Source organism: Euprymna scolopes, chromosome 35 (genome assembly GCF_053919585.1).
Source record: "Euprymna scolopes isolate OS-2025 chromosome 35, ASM5391958v1, whole genome shotgun sequence".
Classification (NCBI taxonomy): Eukaryota; Metazoa; Mollusca; class Cephalopoda; order Sepiida; family Sepiolidae; genus Euprymna; species Euprymna scolopes.
In genome coordinates this window covers 33,352,983-33,370,894 of record NC_136516.1, presented here as the reverse complement: position 1 = coordinate 33,370,894, position 17,912 = coordinate 33,352,983, and the positions used below count along the sequence as shown (strand labels likewise).

At 36.3% G+C, this 17,912-nt stretch overlaps 1 protein-coding gene and 1 non-coding gene across 5 annotated transcripts in view; both read right to left on the bottom strand.

Moving 5' to 3' along the window:
• Positions 1 to 17,912, bottom strand: part of LOC145259799 (pregnancy zone protein-like) — a 313,594-nt gene that overhangs the window by 232,917 nt on the left and 62,765 nt on the right. For all 4 annotated transcript variants that reach the window (XM_080117581.1, XM_080117583.1, XM_080117582.1 and 1 more), the window contains exon 4: positions 10,334 to 10,525. In XM_080117581.1, coding sequence (XP_079973707.1) covers positions 10,334 to 10,525 — 192 coding nt within the window. The remainder of the gene's footprint in view (positions 1 to 10,333; positions 10,526 to 17,912) is intronic.
• On the bottom strand, positions 14,477 to 14,549 carry Trnar-acg (transfer RNA arginine (anticodon ACG)). The gene has a single exon. It is a non-coding gene; the product is annotated as a tRNA-Arg (tRNA).

The window sequence follows — 17,912 nt, the reverse complement described above, 5'->3', positions numbered from 1 at the left end:
AATGATACACTTCTCCTTTTCTGTCGTCGGTCAGTATGGGGAAATCGTTCATGACTGAGAATTTTTATTTTTGTTCCTATCCAGAGTGCCCCTTTTTGTGGAGCTGGATTTTCCCCACATTAAAAACCGGCCTTGTGTCTAACTCTGCCCTCGTGGAGAGGCAAGTAAATGGGAACAATCGGCAGTCGTTGCCAAACCGACCTCAGTTCTAATTGTACACAAGATCTAATTTTAAACAAGACCATTGCTTTATTCGCTTACGGCCGTTTGCCATTTTCGGCTTTCATTATGCTCAACATTATGGGAGCATTATAATAAATACGTATTTATTTTATAACTATATATGTGCATATACACATATTTATACATACATATACATATATACATACATACGTGCATATATACATATATACACATACACATATATAAATACGCATATATACATACATATATATGTATACTAGCAGGGGTTACCCGGCGTTGCCTGGGTGATCGGCCCCCTTCCCACTCCGAGGGGTAACAAAAAAAGTCACCCCTCTGGATTTACATGCTTGGTGCCGGCCTCCCCCCGTCAGGGAGAGATAATCCCCAACCCCACCTTCAGGGAGGAGGGTGCCTGGAGGCTTCCCCCCCCCCCAAAGAAAAAAGTCACCTCACCCTGGCCTCTTCGCCCCCCACCTTTGGGGTGGACACCGGCTCCCTCCTTTGGGTGGAGAAACTTGCAAGCTCCCCCCTTTCGGGTGAGAAAAGGCCAGGCTTCCCCTTTTGGTGGGCGGATGGTGGCGTGACCTTCGTTATAAAGATGGCCGGCCAGCTGAAAAATGACGTCATCGCCGAGGTCCCAACAAGCAAGATATGTGGAACTCTTAGACTGTCAATAATGAACAGTAATTTTTACAGATAGCGTTACAAAACTTCAAAATTGGATTGAAATAAAGAACACAATGATTTATACTGAAACTCATCTAATATTAATAATAAAAAAATAATTAAAAAAACACAAGTTGTTTGTTTAAGTATTATAAGCAATTGAATATTTCGTTGTATTATAGATTTTAAAGATTAGAATGCGTTCTTTAATTACTTATAAATTACATTTTTAAAAAGTGAAGGAACACGATTTGATTTGTAGTAAACTTGAAGTTTATTTAATATAATTAAATGAAAATTATGCATGTAAGATTATGAATATTTGAAGCAGAACACAAGCAAAACATTTGATATGAGTTAAGACAATAAACAAATATTAAAATTAAACTATTTTTTTAATCAAAATGAATTTTTTTTAAATCAAAATGAATATTTTTTTAATCAAAATGAATATTTTTTAATCAAAATGAACCACAATATTTTTTCAAAATCAAAAACAATATTTACTGTACATATAGATTCGAAAAAGTTGTCAAAAAACAAATATATAACAAATAAATGTTATGAAAGGCAAGATAAGTTACTTTTCTACCAAACTGGATATATTTTTCGTATTTTTATTTAATGTAACATGCTTATTCAGCTCGAAAACCATACAGTGTTTACCGATGTATTGGAAAATTCAAGCTGGCGTCTTACTCCCTCTTTAACACGGTAAGTTTGGGAAAAGGTGTTATAAATAAAAAACTGGATGAAATACTGTTAAAAACTCGCTCAATATATGTTACCGTGACATAGGTTGACATATATTCGGCGGGTTTTTAATAGTATTTTTTTCTAGTTTTTTATTTATAACACCTTTTCCCATACTTACCGTGTTAAAGAGGGAGTGAGGCGCCATCTTGAATTTTCCAATACATCGGTAAACACTGTATGTTTTTCGAGCTGAAAAACATGTTACATTGAATAAAAACACGAAAAATATATCCAGTTTGGTAGAAAAGTAACTTATCTTGCCTTTGATAACATTTATTTTTTATATATTTGTTTTTTGACAACTTTTTCGAATCTATGTGTACAGTAATACAAACCCGAAATGAACTTTAAGACCACGAGTGAACGCGCTTTTTGTTTAGTTTCATATATATATATGTATATATATATATATAAGTATTTTTAAATTTTATCTTTCTAGCTTTAAAAAAAGTTTAAAAAGTTTATCAGCCGGCATAATTTATTTTTAAATATTGAAAAATTTCAGGAAAATTAATTTTTTCGAGATTTTTAAACCGTGTGTCAACAGCTTAAAAAAATCGTCTCTTCAAAAGAACGTGTTTTATGAGGACGGTAGTGAACGTGTGTGTGTGTGCGTGTTTGCGCGTGTGCTCGATAGTAGTACTAATACTGTCCTTTGGAGGACAGCATTTGTTTTCATGTTGTGTGTACGTGTGTGCGGCTAGCGCCAGAATGGCGGGCGTGGTGTCGAAGGTTGGATTGTAATGGCTGGTGTAAGTTTCGTAATTTTGTAATTTGTAAATGGCAAGTGAGGAAAAAAATAGACCCTTCCAAGATGAACAATAAATCAGGGCATAATATTTTATGGTAAATTTAAGAACGTAGGAACCATAGTGTTTTTAGGAGATGTGATTATTGGATTAACCAATCAGAAATCGTCTGTGGCACACACATCTGTTTTTATAGATATATAGATATATATACATATGTATATATACATATATGTATATATATATATATATACATATATAATATAAATATATACATACATATATACATACATACATACATGTAGATACATACATATACATATATATAAACAAATATATATATATCTTTCAAGATTGAGGCAATTTTTTTGTTTCAATCTAGGTTGAACTTTCTCTACATTAAAAACCGCATCTTGAAATGAATTAAAGCAATTTATTCTCAATTAATGGAAATTTTGAAAACTCCTAACGCTATTGTAAATTATTACTTGATAAATAGTTTAACAGTTTGGAGTTTTCAAAATTTCCATTAATTGAAAATAAATTGCTTTAATTCATTTCCATCACTAAGTTTAAAAAATGCAAGCATTAATTATTTCTGGAGATATACTCAGTGACCGGCTGACCTAACAGGATAGGGCCAAGCCCAGGCTTCGGCCAAGAACCAAAAAAACAAAATGACCTCAAAAAGATTTCATACTTAAAGGGGAACTTTCATATAAATTTTTATCGAATAGGTGCGAAAAGAAAGTTGGATATTTGGGTGTATATACACCGACATCAAAGAGGAAATAACATTAGATGCGAAAGTTTGAATTCATTAATTTTATTACTGTCCAATTCATGAGGCTAAGACTTTGAAAGTATCAAACGTTTGTTTTTGTAGCATACTTTTTATAACTCCTTGTAAACTTTACAATTGCTAGCTGGAGGATCGGACAAAATCACCCCGGGCAACCCCCACCATCTACTTAAAACAAAAGGAAAACAGATAAAATCTCAAATGAATAAAAAATATTAAAAATCAGTTTTCATATTTTAATTTTAATTTAACTGAATTTAGGAAAATTAGATACCGTAGAACTAATTTTCGCAAGATATGAAAATTAAGCAACTACAGAATAAATGTTAACTTAATAATAATGGACCAGTTTTCCTACCTAGCAAAAAAATGGACAAATTTTCCATGGGCGAATTATCCATGGACGCATTTTCCGGGCACCCAAATGCCGGGGGGGGGGCAAATGTTACTACCGCCCCGGGCGACAAAAGGTCTAGCTACGCCACTGACTGCCGAATATTATACAATGGTTCGTGCAAAAAAAAGTTTTTCTTCAGCTTGCAATATTCTCGGCAAACGCAAAAACAATCCTTTTTCTTTTTTTCTGATTCGACGTTCGTTAAAAATCCGGCTTCCCACTGACACGCGAATTCGCCGTACGTTTAACTGAATCAGAGTCAAACAAAAAAAAAAAAAGTTCTCGCTAATGAAAGAAATTTCGGATTTTCATATGCTCAAATTCAACTGCGTCTTAATTTGCATGTGTCAATTTTTCGTTTTCTATCGGTCAGGTTTGGAGTTAGAATGTCGGTGACTTTTTATAATACGCGCCACCCTTGGATGTTTGCTTCCATGGCCGTTCGAAAGGAGAAACAGCCGACTTTAATAATCTCACTGTTGCTAAGGAAATGGTTCGGCAAATCATCTGAGCTAGTATTGATCTTGAAGGAATATCGATAGGCAAATAGATGAGGTCAAAAATAACATCTGCTTCGGAAGAAGAAGAAAAAAAAAACTTATGAATCATTTAAAAATAAATGCGCTTCTTTTTTTCATCTTGCCAGCAAAACAGTATTGACCAAGATTTGCCCCTTTTTATTGTTGTAGCATCAAACTTAATCAAGGTTACCGAAAAAAAAAAAAAAAAAAAAAGACCGAAAGATTGCAACTTTTTTCTTTTTAATTACATTTTCACCACAAACAAGGCATATTGCCACTTTGTTGTAGGGGGCTACTATCAGGGACATGGGCATCAGGGGTACTGTGTAGGGAGTTGGGCAGCAAGATGTTGTTCACGTTGCACTTGAACTTCTGCATGTCAGTACAGTTGGGGAAGCAGGGACGCGGCAGGGAATTCCAAAGTCTAGCTGTCCTGGGGAAGAAACTACTGGAGTAGAAGGCTCTCTTACATCTAGGGATCTCTACTGTGAAGAGGTGGGATTTAGCTGCTTGTCAGGTTTGTCGAAGGTATTTACGCCAAGGGGGTACAAGTGCTTGCAGTTCATCAGAGCATTCACCGTTAAAGTACTTGTAGAAAAGGTAGAGGGATGCAACATTTCGTCGATGGGACAGGGGCTGAAGTTTAGATGACAGTTCAGGACCTATCAGATTGGCAACTCTTTTGAACCTTGTCTAGGAGCAAGAGACTAATGGTAGATACACCAGCCCAAATATGATAGAGGTATAGGATACTTTCGGGCGTTAGTATCTTTCTAGCACGGTAGAAAGAACCTATCTCCTTCGCAGCGGTCCTGGCAATACTCTCGATGTAATTGTTCCAACTCATGTTTCCTGAGAGCGTTAGGCCGAGGAATTTAAAAGATGTACTTTCAGATAAAGAGTCATTGGCCATTGCTATTAGTGGTAGAGAAGGTTTCTTGTAATTATTGAAGGAAACCAGTTTAGTCTTGGCAACATTGAATGTGACCATCCATTTATGTCCCCATTCCACTACAAATCGGAGGTCATCCTCCAGTGCTTCTGCCATTTCTTTAGATATGTGTTCATTTGTTTTCCTGTTGTGTCTGTTATAGAGTGTGGTGTCGTCAGCATATATACCCATCTCACAGGCAATTTTGTCAGGGAGGTCATTTACGAATATTAGGAATAACAGGTCCCAGGATAGACCCCTGAGGTACTCCCGCATTTATATCATATTGTTTAGATGTACGACCGTCGAGGACAACCTGGATTTTTCTCTTATCTAAGAAGGATTTAATTATGTCATGTATTCTTCCGGTGATACCATATGATCTGATGTTCCCGAGAAGACCTTCATGCCATACTCTGTCAAAAGCCTTAGATATATCTAGAGCTACCGCTCTCCCCTCCCCCACTTTGTCCAGTGACTAGTATATACATTTTGAGATTACAGTTAGGATGTCTGCTGTTGAACGGGCTTGTCTAAATCTATATTGTTGGTTAGTCAGACGTTTAGCATCTGTAAGGTGATGGACTAGAGCTTGGTTAATTATTGTCTCAAATATTTTGGCGAAAAGTGGGAGGAGGCTAATGGGGCGATAATTTACTGGGTCAGTTCTTTCGCCAGAATTCTTGAAAACTGGTACAACAGAAGCAGTTTTCCAGCAGGTAGGAAAGTAAGATTCATTAAGGCATTTGTTGTAAAGTTTGGAGAGAACTGGAGCTACTTCGGCGGAGCATTTTTTTAATAACACAGCCGGGATGAGATCAGGTCCACATGCTTTTGCAGTGTCAAGATTTCTTATGATAGCATGCACCTGAGAAGGGGTGATTTTCAGATCTTCTAGTGTGGCGTCTGTCCACAAAGGAAAGTCATGGAGGGGGTGGTTGGCAGGGTCCAGTGTGGAGTTGGAGGCAAACCGACTGGCAAGCATGTTAGCCTTCTCAGTTGCAGAGCAAACAACCTCATGGTTGTTGGATAGTGGGGGGATTGTTGATTGCCCATTATTTACTACACTGTTGTAGATTTTCCAGAAGTCGCGGGTTCCTAATTTCTGTGCTTCGATGCGTTTTTTGGTCGTTTCAGTAAATTCTGTCTTAGCTGTCGCTATTTCTTTCTTACAGTTATTTCTAGCTTCTATATACTTCTGCCTGTTTGAACTGGACTTATATCGGTTAAATCTGTGGTACGCATGCTGCCTTTACGCGATGGCGGCTGCACAAGTAGAAGTAAACCATTGGGGAGAGTGGGGCTTGCTATAAAATTTCCGTGTGGGAACATGTGCTTCAATTGCTGTTTTGAACCATTCAGTGGTCTCATTTGCGCACTGTTCAGCAGGAAGTGAAAAGATATTTTGCCATGGGGCGTCCCTGATGAGATCCCTGATGGCTTCCCAGTCAGTCTTTTTATAATATCTCGTTGTTTTGAACAGTGGCTCTTCAGTTTTGGCTCTAAAATTTAGGGCTATTTCAACTATTACCACTGCATGATCAGCGTTCTCAAGTGGGCTGTGGGCATTAGTTACACAGTCATCGGGAACTGTGGTCAGAAACAGATCTAGAAGTGATGCATGTTGTTCTTGCTGGTCTGGGAAACTGGGTGGAAATGCAACCATCTGTGATAGGGAATGAGATATAGAGAAGTTATATGTAGTCATACCAGCTGCATCTGTGTGAGTAGAAAATCCAAGCCAGTTGCTTTGGTGGACATTGAAGTCACCATACACATGCACTTGTGCGCTAGTGTCAAGGGAAAGTGCTGTATCTATGCTGTCAAAGACTTTGTTTATTAGGGTACAGTCGTGGGTCAAGGGAGAGCGGTAGAGAAAATAAAAGTAGCTAATGCTATGTTGCATGTTAAGTCTAAAGCACATAAAGGCTTCATCATCCCATTCTAGTTTAGTTTCTCTAGTTAAGGGGAGGGTGTTCCAAATATATACTCCAAGTGCATGCATATGTCTGTCAGAGTCCTTACGGCAGAGTGGGAGATATCCAGGCATGTTAAAGTAGTTAGAGGGGATGGAGGAGTGTAGGTTAGTCTCACTTAGTGCTAAGATATCCGGGGTGTTTGTTAGGAGAAATGCTTCAACATCATTTAAATGAGTTCTAAGCCCACGGATGTTCGTAAATGCAAGCCTCAAGAGAGAAGGCAGGTTGGTTTTGTTTGAGTTTGGGCCTGGTTTTAGCGTAATTTTTGATTGTACTGTCATTTTTTTTTTTTTTTTTTGAAGAGTTTCAGTTTAGGTAAGGGATGCTGAACAAGTGGTTATGCAGAATACCAGACATGCAACACAAGCAGACCATCAGTTGTCCTGCCATCTACTAGGATTGTGGCCTCAGGATAGCCCACCGGGGATGAGTGCAGGGTCCCTTTCCATGCGCAACATGGCACTACAAACAACCCGATATTATACAACTGTTGATGGAGCAGCCGCTCTAAGTGCTACCAAAGAGTTAGGGCTTCTGTATTACCAGTCGGGAACAGCAGCTAGGAACTGTCTATCCGGTACCCTCAACCCATCAGACAATGGTCAACCCAATCTACTTGTACTGGTATTATGGCATTCAAGCACTTCCTAGTGAGGAGATGATTAATTGGTTATTCGCATTATTTACGTTTTTTTTCTTTTATTTGTTGTCTTAGTTCGAATTTCAACATTGGCTTTAGTTTGCATTATTCAGATTATTCAAACTACTGCTTTCATCTTGTTGCAACTGAGCCGCTAATGCTGATGGCAGCATGACACATATGCAAACGAGTGCGCGATCTGACGTCACAACGGAGGGAAAAAAAAGAGGAAAAAATGCATCACATGGAGAAGAAAAAGTGCTTGCTGGCATAAGAGGGACAGATGGCCTGTGGTGGTGAGAGAGTTTTAAGCCTGTGTCAAGACGGCAGGGTTTTGTAAAGGCAGACAAGATGAACTAAGAGACTTAAAACAAGATATGTGTTGTTTTGGAAAGTACTATGAATAAAGGCCTTTCATATCAACTAAAAAAAGTTGAGTCGAATTTCTTTCCTTTTTTTGTTCCTTTGCGACCGTCTCAGACACACCGTGCTGGATCCAAGTGTTAAAATGTAACGACACTGTTGAAGATTAATGACGACCTTACATTGTAAGTTATTCTCACAATGTTTTGATCGATATAAAGAAAGCAACTTAACCTGCATAAATTAAATAAAGGGATCTATTGGAAGTTCCATACAAATTCCAGAGTTCAACAGAAAAATTAAAAAATTCAACAAAATGCCACCTGCAGAAGGTCAGAGGTTACATCAACCAAAACATCATGAGAATAACATCTAAGGTGAGAACGGTAGTCCGAATAATCCAAACAATACAAATTATCAATCCTAATCTCAAAAACTCAGAAACCGGCCTTAATATCAATCATGTAATCTCGGTCAAAGAGATTTCCCGGCAAATATTAAAGGTCACGATTAGAACAAAATGCAAGAAAAATTCCGTATAGGCATTAAAAATAATTTTATGTTGTTTTTCTTATATATTAAAAAAAAAAATGAATTATTTCGATTTAAATCCATTTAGTATATTACGTATGTAAACTCAAGAAAATCACACTTGAAATGTATCAACATTATCTGAATAAGCAAAATCACACAACATCAGATCAAATTCGGTCGGCATCTTGTTTTCTTACATTCTGCTCTGGTCATAACCTTTAACGTTTGCCGATTTACCTTCCAATTAAAATTGCAACTCAGAGTTTTAAAACATCAAAAATATTTTCTGATGTTACAATGATACGACAGGCTGACAATCAAAACGAAAGTTACTTCAAACCAAACACAAAACGAACTTGTCTGCTTGAATTCCTAAATGTACTCAGAGCTCAACCAAAGCAAATACACTACTTCTACCTGTCTCCACTCGAACATATATAGATGTTACTGGCATTTGGAGTAGGCCACAAAGCAATCCCACTTGAAAATTATGGACTGCTTTATCATTGGGCATAAAAATGGTGTCTATTATCTGGAGTGGTCATAATTTTTGTAGGATTTCAAGTGGCTGGCAATCACAGCATGGAAAGTCACCTTAAAACTTTTCTGTTTAGCCCAGAATATACAGGGTGGAACGATAAAATTATCACTCTAGAAAAGATGACATGATTCCATTTCCGTTTGATGAAAACCGGTCTTCTTTTTTTGTTGCAGACCATCTACTGGTTGGTCAGTTGTGTACAAATATCTCAAGAGCGATAGGAGCTTTCTATCATGTTTGAAAGTGACAATGTTCAATAAGCGAGACTGGAGATGTGTCGCTGTACAACTCATGCTCTCTGCCAATCCAAGTTATGACAACAGAATCGTTGCCAGCATAATCAAAATGCAAATTCGGACGGTTCAATTCTTGAGGGAACAGCTCAATACATCGGATGACCTTTTCAGCCACGGTTATGGTCTTTGGTGTGGTTTCAAGTGAGGGCCATGTCATACCACCTCACATCTTCGAAGTCGACTTGAAAGTCAACACCAAAGTGTACTTGGATGTGCTGAAGAGTGTGATGATCCCCTGGTGACATTCAGCAGCTGCTGGCAGACCCGGGGTGTGACAGCAGGACTCGGTGCCGGCCCACAAGTCCAAAGAGACCTAGTCTTGATTTCAGAAGAAGTGCTACGACTGTACCCTTCTCTCACTGGCACCCCTCCTCCCCCGACCTGAACCCACTTGACTACTTTGTTGTGTCATACGTCGAGAACATCACCAACATGACCTTCCACAACACCAAAGCCAGCCTGATCGCCGAGTATTTGCTGTATTGAGGCAGTGATTGAGGCTGAAGGCCGCTACATTGAATAGATGTCGGCTCTACTACATAATCAATTTACCTGAATTGATATTTTCAATAAAAGTTTTAAAACAAAGTTGTAGTGTTGTTTTTTTAGGGCAAGAATTTTATTGCTCCACCCTGTAAATGTTCAGACAAGATGACAGCTGTTTACTCTATGACCATATAAACCAAGAAGTCTATAATCTGAAGTGAACATTAATTCTGTAGGATTTCAATTTCTTAAGTGTGAACGTCCGTTTCCAAGAAGCCATTATTCATACAAAAGCCTAATCAATTTCTTGGGCGAGCTTTTCTTAGCTTAATATTTTTTCTATTGCAGGCCTGCAGCTTGTAACATATATTTATGCACCATCACTAAACATGCAACAGTTCTCATGTTTACAATGTGACAAACCACAACATACAAAAGAAATTTTTTTAAAATAAATGCATGTCTCACCCGTTTGTCCCGGTTTATAAATTGGCTTGTCTGGTTGAACAAGAATTACTAGCAACTGTTGACTTATCTGCAGTCTGTGCTGGTTTGAAAATGCATAGCCTTCTTCATCTCCAACTGATTTTCCTTCAATTTCCAATTGTGCCACATTATCCGTGGTAAAAGGAACTGCCACATTGAAACAGTTGCCAATGCCTGCAAAAGATAAACAAAATTATGTGAAAAAAGATATATACCTAACATAAAGTAGTGATAGTACGATTCCAATATTTTCCGATTCTGCTACCATTATCGATTCTGTACATAATTCCTGATTCCAATACAATTATTGATTCTATACTGAATTACCGATTCTGATACAATTACTGATTCTGATTCTTTATAAACCTCTAAATATTTAACTATAGAGTTGCTATATTTTCCCGATTACCATAAAAACCCATATGTTCTCAGACATAAAACAAACGTGTGGAGGGTTGATCTATAGATTTTAGCTTGGTTGTTTAATAATAAATATTTATTTTATTATTACCGACAGTGGAAAATTTTGTTTTAAACAAAATTAAATAAAAAAGGAAAATTAAAGGAATCGTTTTTAGTATTGGAAAATATACACAATTTTTTTCCAATTCTCCAAAAGTTGCAATTTTTCTGATTCCAATTAATTGGCCCGACAATAATATAAAGTAATATGGTAGAATTTTCAAAGTCAGACCCGAATAGCATTTAAGCTGACAAATCAAATTTTATGTCTGAGTAGGTAATATGCTATTGTTGTATTGTATTATTATATTGGCTGAAATGTTGTGAATATAAAAACTAAGATAAAAAAAATCTCATAAAAACAAAACAGATACTACACTTTCTGAATTTTTTTAGATGAGGATTAATTATTCTTATTATTTGGATTTTTCAGACTACTGTTCTCATCTTGAGTATTATTTTCATAACGTTTCAGTCGATGTAACATCCAGCTTTCTTCAGGTGTATGTTGTTAAACTCAGTAATCATCCTGTTAAATATGGTAAGGAATTTAGTATGAAACTCTTCATTTAATTCACGCATGATCAGGTAGAAGTCCTAAGTAATTTGCAATTACATTTTGAGTGTCTTCCACATTGAGAATTGAATCTTCAATCTGCAGAAGCGTGTAACTCGCAACTGAATTTTACCAAGTACTTTATCCATTATGCCACGAGTTCTGCGGTATAGTAGATAAAGTACTTGGTAAAATTGCCATGAGTTCTGCGGTATAGTGGATAAAGTACTTGGTAAAATTTCTCTTCAAAATTCCATGCAAATTCACAAGTTTGACAGACAGATTCTAGAATTCAACAAGGTACACCTGAAGAAGGTCGAAGGTTACATTAAATGAAACGTGAAAATATAACTCAAGATAAGAACATATGCCGAACAATACAAATAATCAATCCTCATCTCAAAAAAATGTTGAAACAGACCTTGATTTATTTGCAATCACAAAACTATTACCTGCAATCGAATGGCTGTTAGTCTAGTTCCACATTCTTTTTACAAGTATAACATTAGATATCATTGATAAAATAGTTTTCGTTTAAATTACCTCCCTTGAAAATTAAGACATATTTTAGGAAAGGTTTTGATAATTTATTCTTTTTATTTTTTTATCAAATAACTTTATACAATTGCTGTTAATATCGACAAAACTATTTCATATATACAGGAGAATGAAAGTACAAACGAATAACACAAAGCATTAATCTAATATATAAAAGGCTGTATATCTGTCTGTCTGTCTCCACATTTTCAAACTATCTCTTTCGAAACTAAAAGTCGCAGAGCGGCACTAGGAGCTAATGATTGGATTTTTTTGTAGACCGTTCTTTTATGGATTTTTAGCCGGTTAAAATAATTTTTAAGGGGTAAAACATTGGTCAAAATTAAAAAAATCGTTATACAGTCATGTTAGTATATTTTTAATCAGTTCATACGCGTGTCACGTTGGTACAATGGTAACGTCACCAGCTTTGAAACCTACAGTTTTGCTTTTGGTTTCGAGTCTGGCTGATGGCACCCAAATACTTTTTTTATTATTTTCAAATCACGATTATAACAATACACAATATGGACAAAAAAATATATTTAAGCGTATTTTACAACCAAGCAAAGCTGCTGGTTTATTATAAACTGTTTAAAGAATAGTTATACACATTAATCAAACAAAAGATGAAGATGATAAAGAAAATATACTGAGGACATTGCAAAGGTTGCTGCAAAGAATGTGTGTCCTTTCTACTGTGCTAGAAAATTACTCACAAATTCTTACAAATTTCATGCAGAGAGTATAGTAGCCGGTGCTGGTACATCTACTAGTTTCTCACTCTTAGATAGGGTCCAAAAAAGTCTCCAATCTAATAGGTCCTGTTCTATCAACCAAGCACCAACTCTGTCCTATCATGGCAATGTTGCATTCTTGTACCTTTTTTACAAGTACTTTCCTGTGATGAACTCATATCACTTGTGCACTCTCGACGTACATACCCCTGACTAATCTGTCAAGCAGCAAAATCTCACCCTTTCACTGTTAAGGTCCCCAGATGTCGGTACATCTTGTACTCTAATAGCTTCTTTCCTCAGACTGCAAGACTTTGGAATTTCTTTTGTGTTTCCCTGATTATACTAGCATGCAGAAGTTTAAATGTAATGCAAACAGACATTTTGTTGCTCAACTCCTCACATAAGGTTGCATGCGTTTAACACACAATCTTGTTCCATTGCATAATGATGGAATAATGGGTATTCTGGGAATTAATGTCAATTCGACCTTAGCCACACCAGTTAATATGACGGCTTCTTGCATACATTTAATACACAATCTTGTTCCATTGCATAGTCATAGAGCATCAAAATTCCAGAGTAACATGACTGGGCATCCTACTTTCACCTTGAATTTGTGTGGTGGCATACAAGGTCATTTGAAGGACTTTAAAAAATTCTGAACGCTATTGTACAGCATGCCATCATTGATTGGGAGTAGAATCAAGAGACCTGAAAGTTAGTTCCTCAACTGGAATTGTTGACTGATTACATGTATCATGCCATTTTTACAAGTTGGAATTGCTCATTGAGGATGCGCATAGTTTTCAGCTATATTTGGGTAAACTTTGTTACTAAGTTCTGTGATGACGAAACGAGATCTAATATCTGTAGCAATTAAAATTTTTACAAGTATGAAAGCAAAGCAAACTCACCAGCCATTGGATCACTATTAAGATGGATTTTGTTTTAAGGATACCTCTTCATAAATCGATCCCCTCCTCCAAAACAAAGCAATAAAATTGTCAGTACTTATACAGCAAAGGTACCTTGTTCTGTCCATTCATCTAACAAGTAAATAAGCATAATTGTAAAGTAGTTACAGAAAGAAATATTAATGTATCCCGGAAAGGCCTGTAAGAATCTACTCGTCCAACCTGCTCCAAAGAAAAGGAGACTTTCAAACGCTGAAAAACTGAATGTATTTAAGATGGATATGCATGTTTGTATTCTCAATCTGAAATTATTGGGAAATTGAAGAAACAAACACAATCGAAAGTGTACCCCCCCAAAAAAAAATAAACAAAACAAACAAATATAATAATTTCAAATTATGATAGAATTAGTTCAGTTCCTGATTTGATTAAATGACAGTAATAAATTATGTAATTACAAATTTTAATGTATTCTTAAAAGTAAAAATCGAAAAATAAAACTTTCGGTACTTTTATCTAACAATTAAAAAAACATTATTGTAAAGTAGACAGAAATGTTAATGTATCGTGGAAAGTGCTGTAATAAAGTATACTCCCCCTAAAAAAAAAAATTTAAAAAAAAAAAAGGGATGCAAAAAAATATTCGACACGATTAAAAAGTGAACATATTTTATGTTATTGCAAATGATATAAAATTATTTACAACTAGCGGCTGCGCCGCTTCAGCACACACCGAGTCAAAAACATCAAGTACACTCAACATCGTCTTACCATCAACGCTTACCTTGTAAACTCGGAGTATGGGGAATTCCCATATGCACAAAACAAAATCACTAAAAAAAAATTTTTTTAAATACCCTAACTAAGGGTAAGGATAATGAGTAAACGTTGGATAAAATGATGGTTAAAATTATTACGAACTTGCCAGGAGTCGAACCTGGAATCTTCTGATCCGTAGTCAGACGCGTTATCCATTGCGCCACAAGTCCTGTCTGTATGCTTAAAGATGTTACCTCGACTGTATACAGACAGTGCTAAATTCCGTTGACATGGGCAGGTAACTTTTCGACAAAAACGAAGCAACCCAAAACCCCTTATTTCGGGCTTTTTGTGTGACTCGGCCTTGTTCGTTACGAACCATATATAGAGAAGGACAATCTAGGGACTCACAACTTTCAGGGGGGGGAAAGAATTTTTCAATTCGGTGCATCCGTTCGAAAGTTTTATTGGTGTACACACACACACACACACACACACACACACACACACACACACACACACATAAATAAATAAACATTTAGAATTTTATTAATTAATTTTATTAATAGTATATAGCTTCTGAAATTATTGGGGAAATTGAACAACCTAACAGATTTTAAAGTGTATTTTTTATGCTCCCCCACCCTAGAAAAATAAGAACAGTTTCAAATTATGATAGAAACAGTTCGGTTTCTGATATTATCAAATGACAGGTTTAAATTAGTTTTTACAAATTGTAATGTATTGCTTAAACTGAAAATCGAATCATCATAAATGGTTCAACAATGAATGTTATTTCCCCCCCACAAAAACTTTCGGTGCGTATACAGAAAAGACAACATACTTAAATAATCGCATTAAAAATTACTATTCTGTACTTTCACCTCATCTATAATATAAATCTCACCTGTCTGTTTAAATGTATATATATATATATGTATGTATGTCTGCCTAAAACTTTTGACAGAGGATTTTCACGAGATCGGTATCGTTTTGAAGATCGACCCTTCGGACGCCAAATATCGAAAAATTGGTTAAAAACATTAATTTCTTCACCCTTAACCTGTTACTTTTTTAGGAAGGAAGTGTCGCCTTTTTTGCCGCAATTTGTGAAAGTCATCCCCTCTTTTCGATTGACTAGCCTTAATGTAAACCTTCGCCACTTCTGGTTTTGTGATGGACGCAACGGCAAAGACGTCACGTTTTTTTTTTTTTCACGTTCTTTCCCTCCTTTGCTGTACGGGTTCGAGCCTGCTTGCCTACTTGAAAAACTGAATATATATAATTTTCTCTTCAATGAATTTCATGGTTTCATCGCCTTCCATGTTCTGGGGTCACCTCTAACCCTTAAGGTGTCACTCAAACTTTTCCATTGTGTAACAATAAAAAGACGGACATATAGGTAGACAGATAATTTGTCTCACTACACCCAGCTATACAGTGCATGCTGTCCCCTATCGGGGGCAGTAACTAGACACATCTTTTCTTCTTGAAGTCTTCCCAGTCAAAGAGATCGAAAATCTCCAACTGAAAATTATGTGGTTTCACGACTTTTGTAATAACCTTTTCTATAGGAGAATGATCTGATTTGTCAAAGGAAAAGTGATATCAGTCCTATCTTCCCCCAAACCATTTGTTATATTCAAGGCTATAACTGATAACATGCCACGCAATAATGCAAGTTCTTTAGCTAACATGATTATCTTATGATATTGTTAGATATTCGAGTGGATAACTGGTAGATATATTCGGTTACATTAGGAGACAAGAAGCACTTCAGACAGATCAATAATGTTAACGACGATTGGGGAGCCAGACTGCGAGAAAAGAAGTTGACGATGAGCGGACATGACGTCATGTATGCGAAAGTGGCAGAATTCTTCAATCACGTTTGTCTTCTGGACATTTTATGATATCGGAACTCATGAAGACTTTAAACATATTTATGTGTCAATATTTTCAATTAGTTTCTCTATTGGAGATGATCGTGGAATGACTGCCTCAGTCGCAGAGTCTGCATATTTTATTTAATTATGAAGCGTGAGACATTAGAAATCTCCTGAGAGAGGGTGGGGGGAATATAACACCCGTACCATCAGCTTCATGATTGAGGAAGAGCTAGAAGTCTATGAAAAGGAGAAGTTGGAAATATAAATTTCTCACTAAGGACATGAGCAAATCCACAAATGAGTTGAGGATGGAGAGGATTACTAGTGAGCATAAAGCCCATTCAGGATCACATGAGACGATCAACCAAGTGTCCTCAGTTATTCCAATGAATCATTCGAAGTGTTAATTCCCAAACCACCACTCCCAACATTTTTTGGTGGGGGCTGGGGTAGGGTTTCTCTATAAAATAAACAGATAGAATTGAGGCAGGAAAGTCAACTAGTATTGGGACGATTAATCGGAATCGAGAACCGGAAAAATTGGAACATTTTGGAGTATCAGAATCGGTATCTGATTCGGAAAAATATGTGCTTATTTTCTTATGCCAAACCAATTTCTTTATCGGTTTTATTTGATTTTGTTTAAAACAAAGTCTTCCACTACTGGTCGTAATGATGAAATAATAAATATTTATTGATTTTAAATTACTAGTAAAACTAAAATCGATAGATCACCTCCTCTCAAAAGTGTGTTTTTACGTTTGAGAAAACATGCACGTTTAACATGTGTTTTTACAGTAAAATAACAACTTAATAGTTAAATATTTAGAGATTTATAAAGAACCAGCCTGGGTGCCCGGAGGTGTGTTTTGAGAAAAAAAAAAAGTGGTAGTAGGCAGGCAGGCTCGAACCTGTACCGCAAAAGAGGAAAAGAATGTGAAAAAAAGAAAGAAAAAAACGTGACGTCTTTGCCGTTGCGTCCATCGCCAAACCGAAAGTGGCGAAGGTTTGAATTAAGGCTATTCAATCGAAAAGAGGGGATGAATTTCGAAAATATCGGCGAAAAAAGCGACCCCTCTCTGTAGATAAGTGCCCAGTTAAGGGTGAAAGAATTAATGTTTTTAGCCAATTTTTCGATATTTGTCGCCTGAAGGGTCGAACTTCAAAACGATACCGATCTTTTGAAAATCCGTCGCTTCTGTTGAAAGTTTTAGGCAGGCATACAAAAATACATACATTTAAACAGACAGGTGAGATTTATATTATAGATTGAAGTTGGAATCGTAAAAAATATTGGAATCGTCCCATCATTAACCTCGACAATACTAAATTCGACTCTCCCTACTACCATAAAGTCTATAAGTAGTGTTGGAGTAGTCCATTATATTCCTGAAGAGGTAGTTTAATAGATAATTGTGCATTTCTTATTTTGTATAATCAGGTCTTTAATAATTATTGGTGAGAAAGCGTTAAAATGCACACTGCAAATAAATTCTTCTTTAACTTATTTAGACAAATAAAATTTCTGGTGATACCGAAAACAAATATCAGATGCTATCTTTTCTATTTCTGTTATCATTCTCCGACTTCTCGGTTCCCTCTTCCATAACTACCGACAAAGAATTGAAAGCAAACGTAATTATTTCTTTTTACAATGTCAGAATGGTTTTGACTTTCTTCAAAAAGAAGAAAACAAAACAAAAA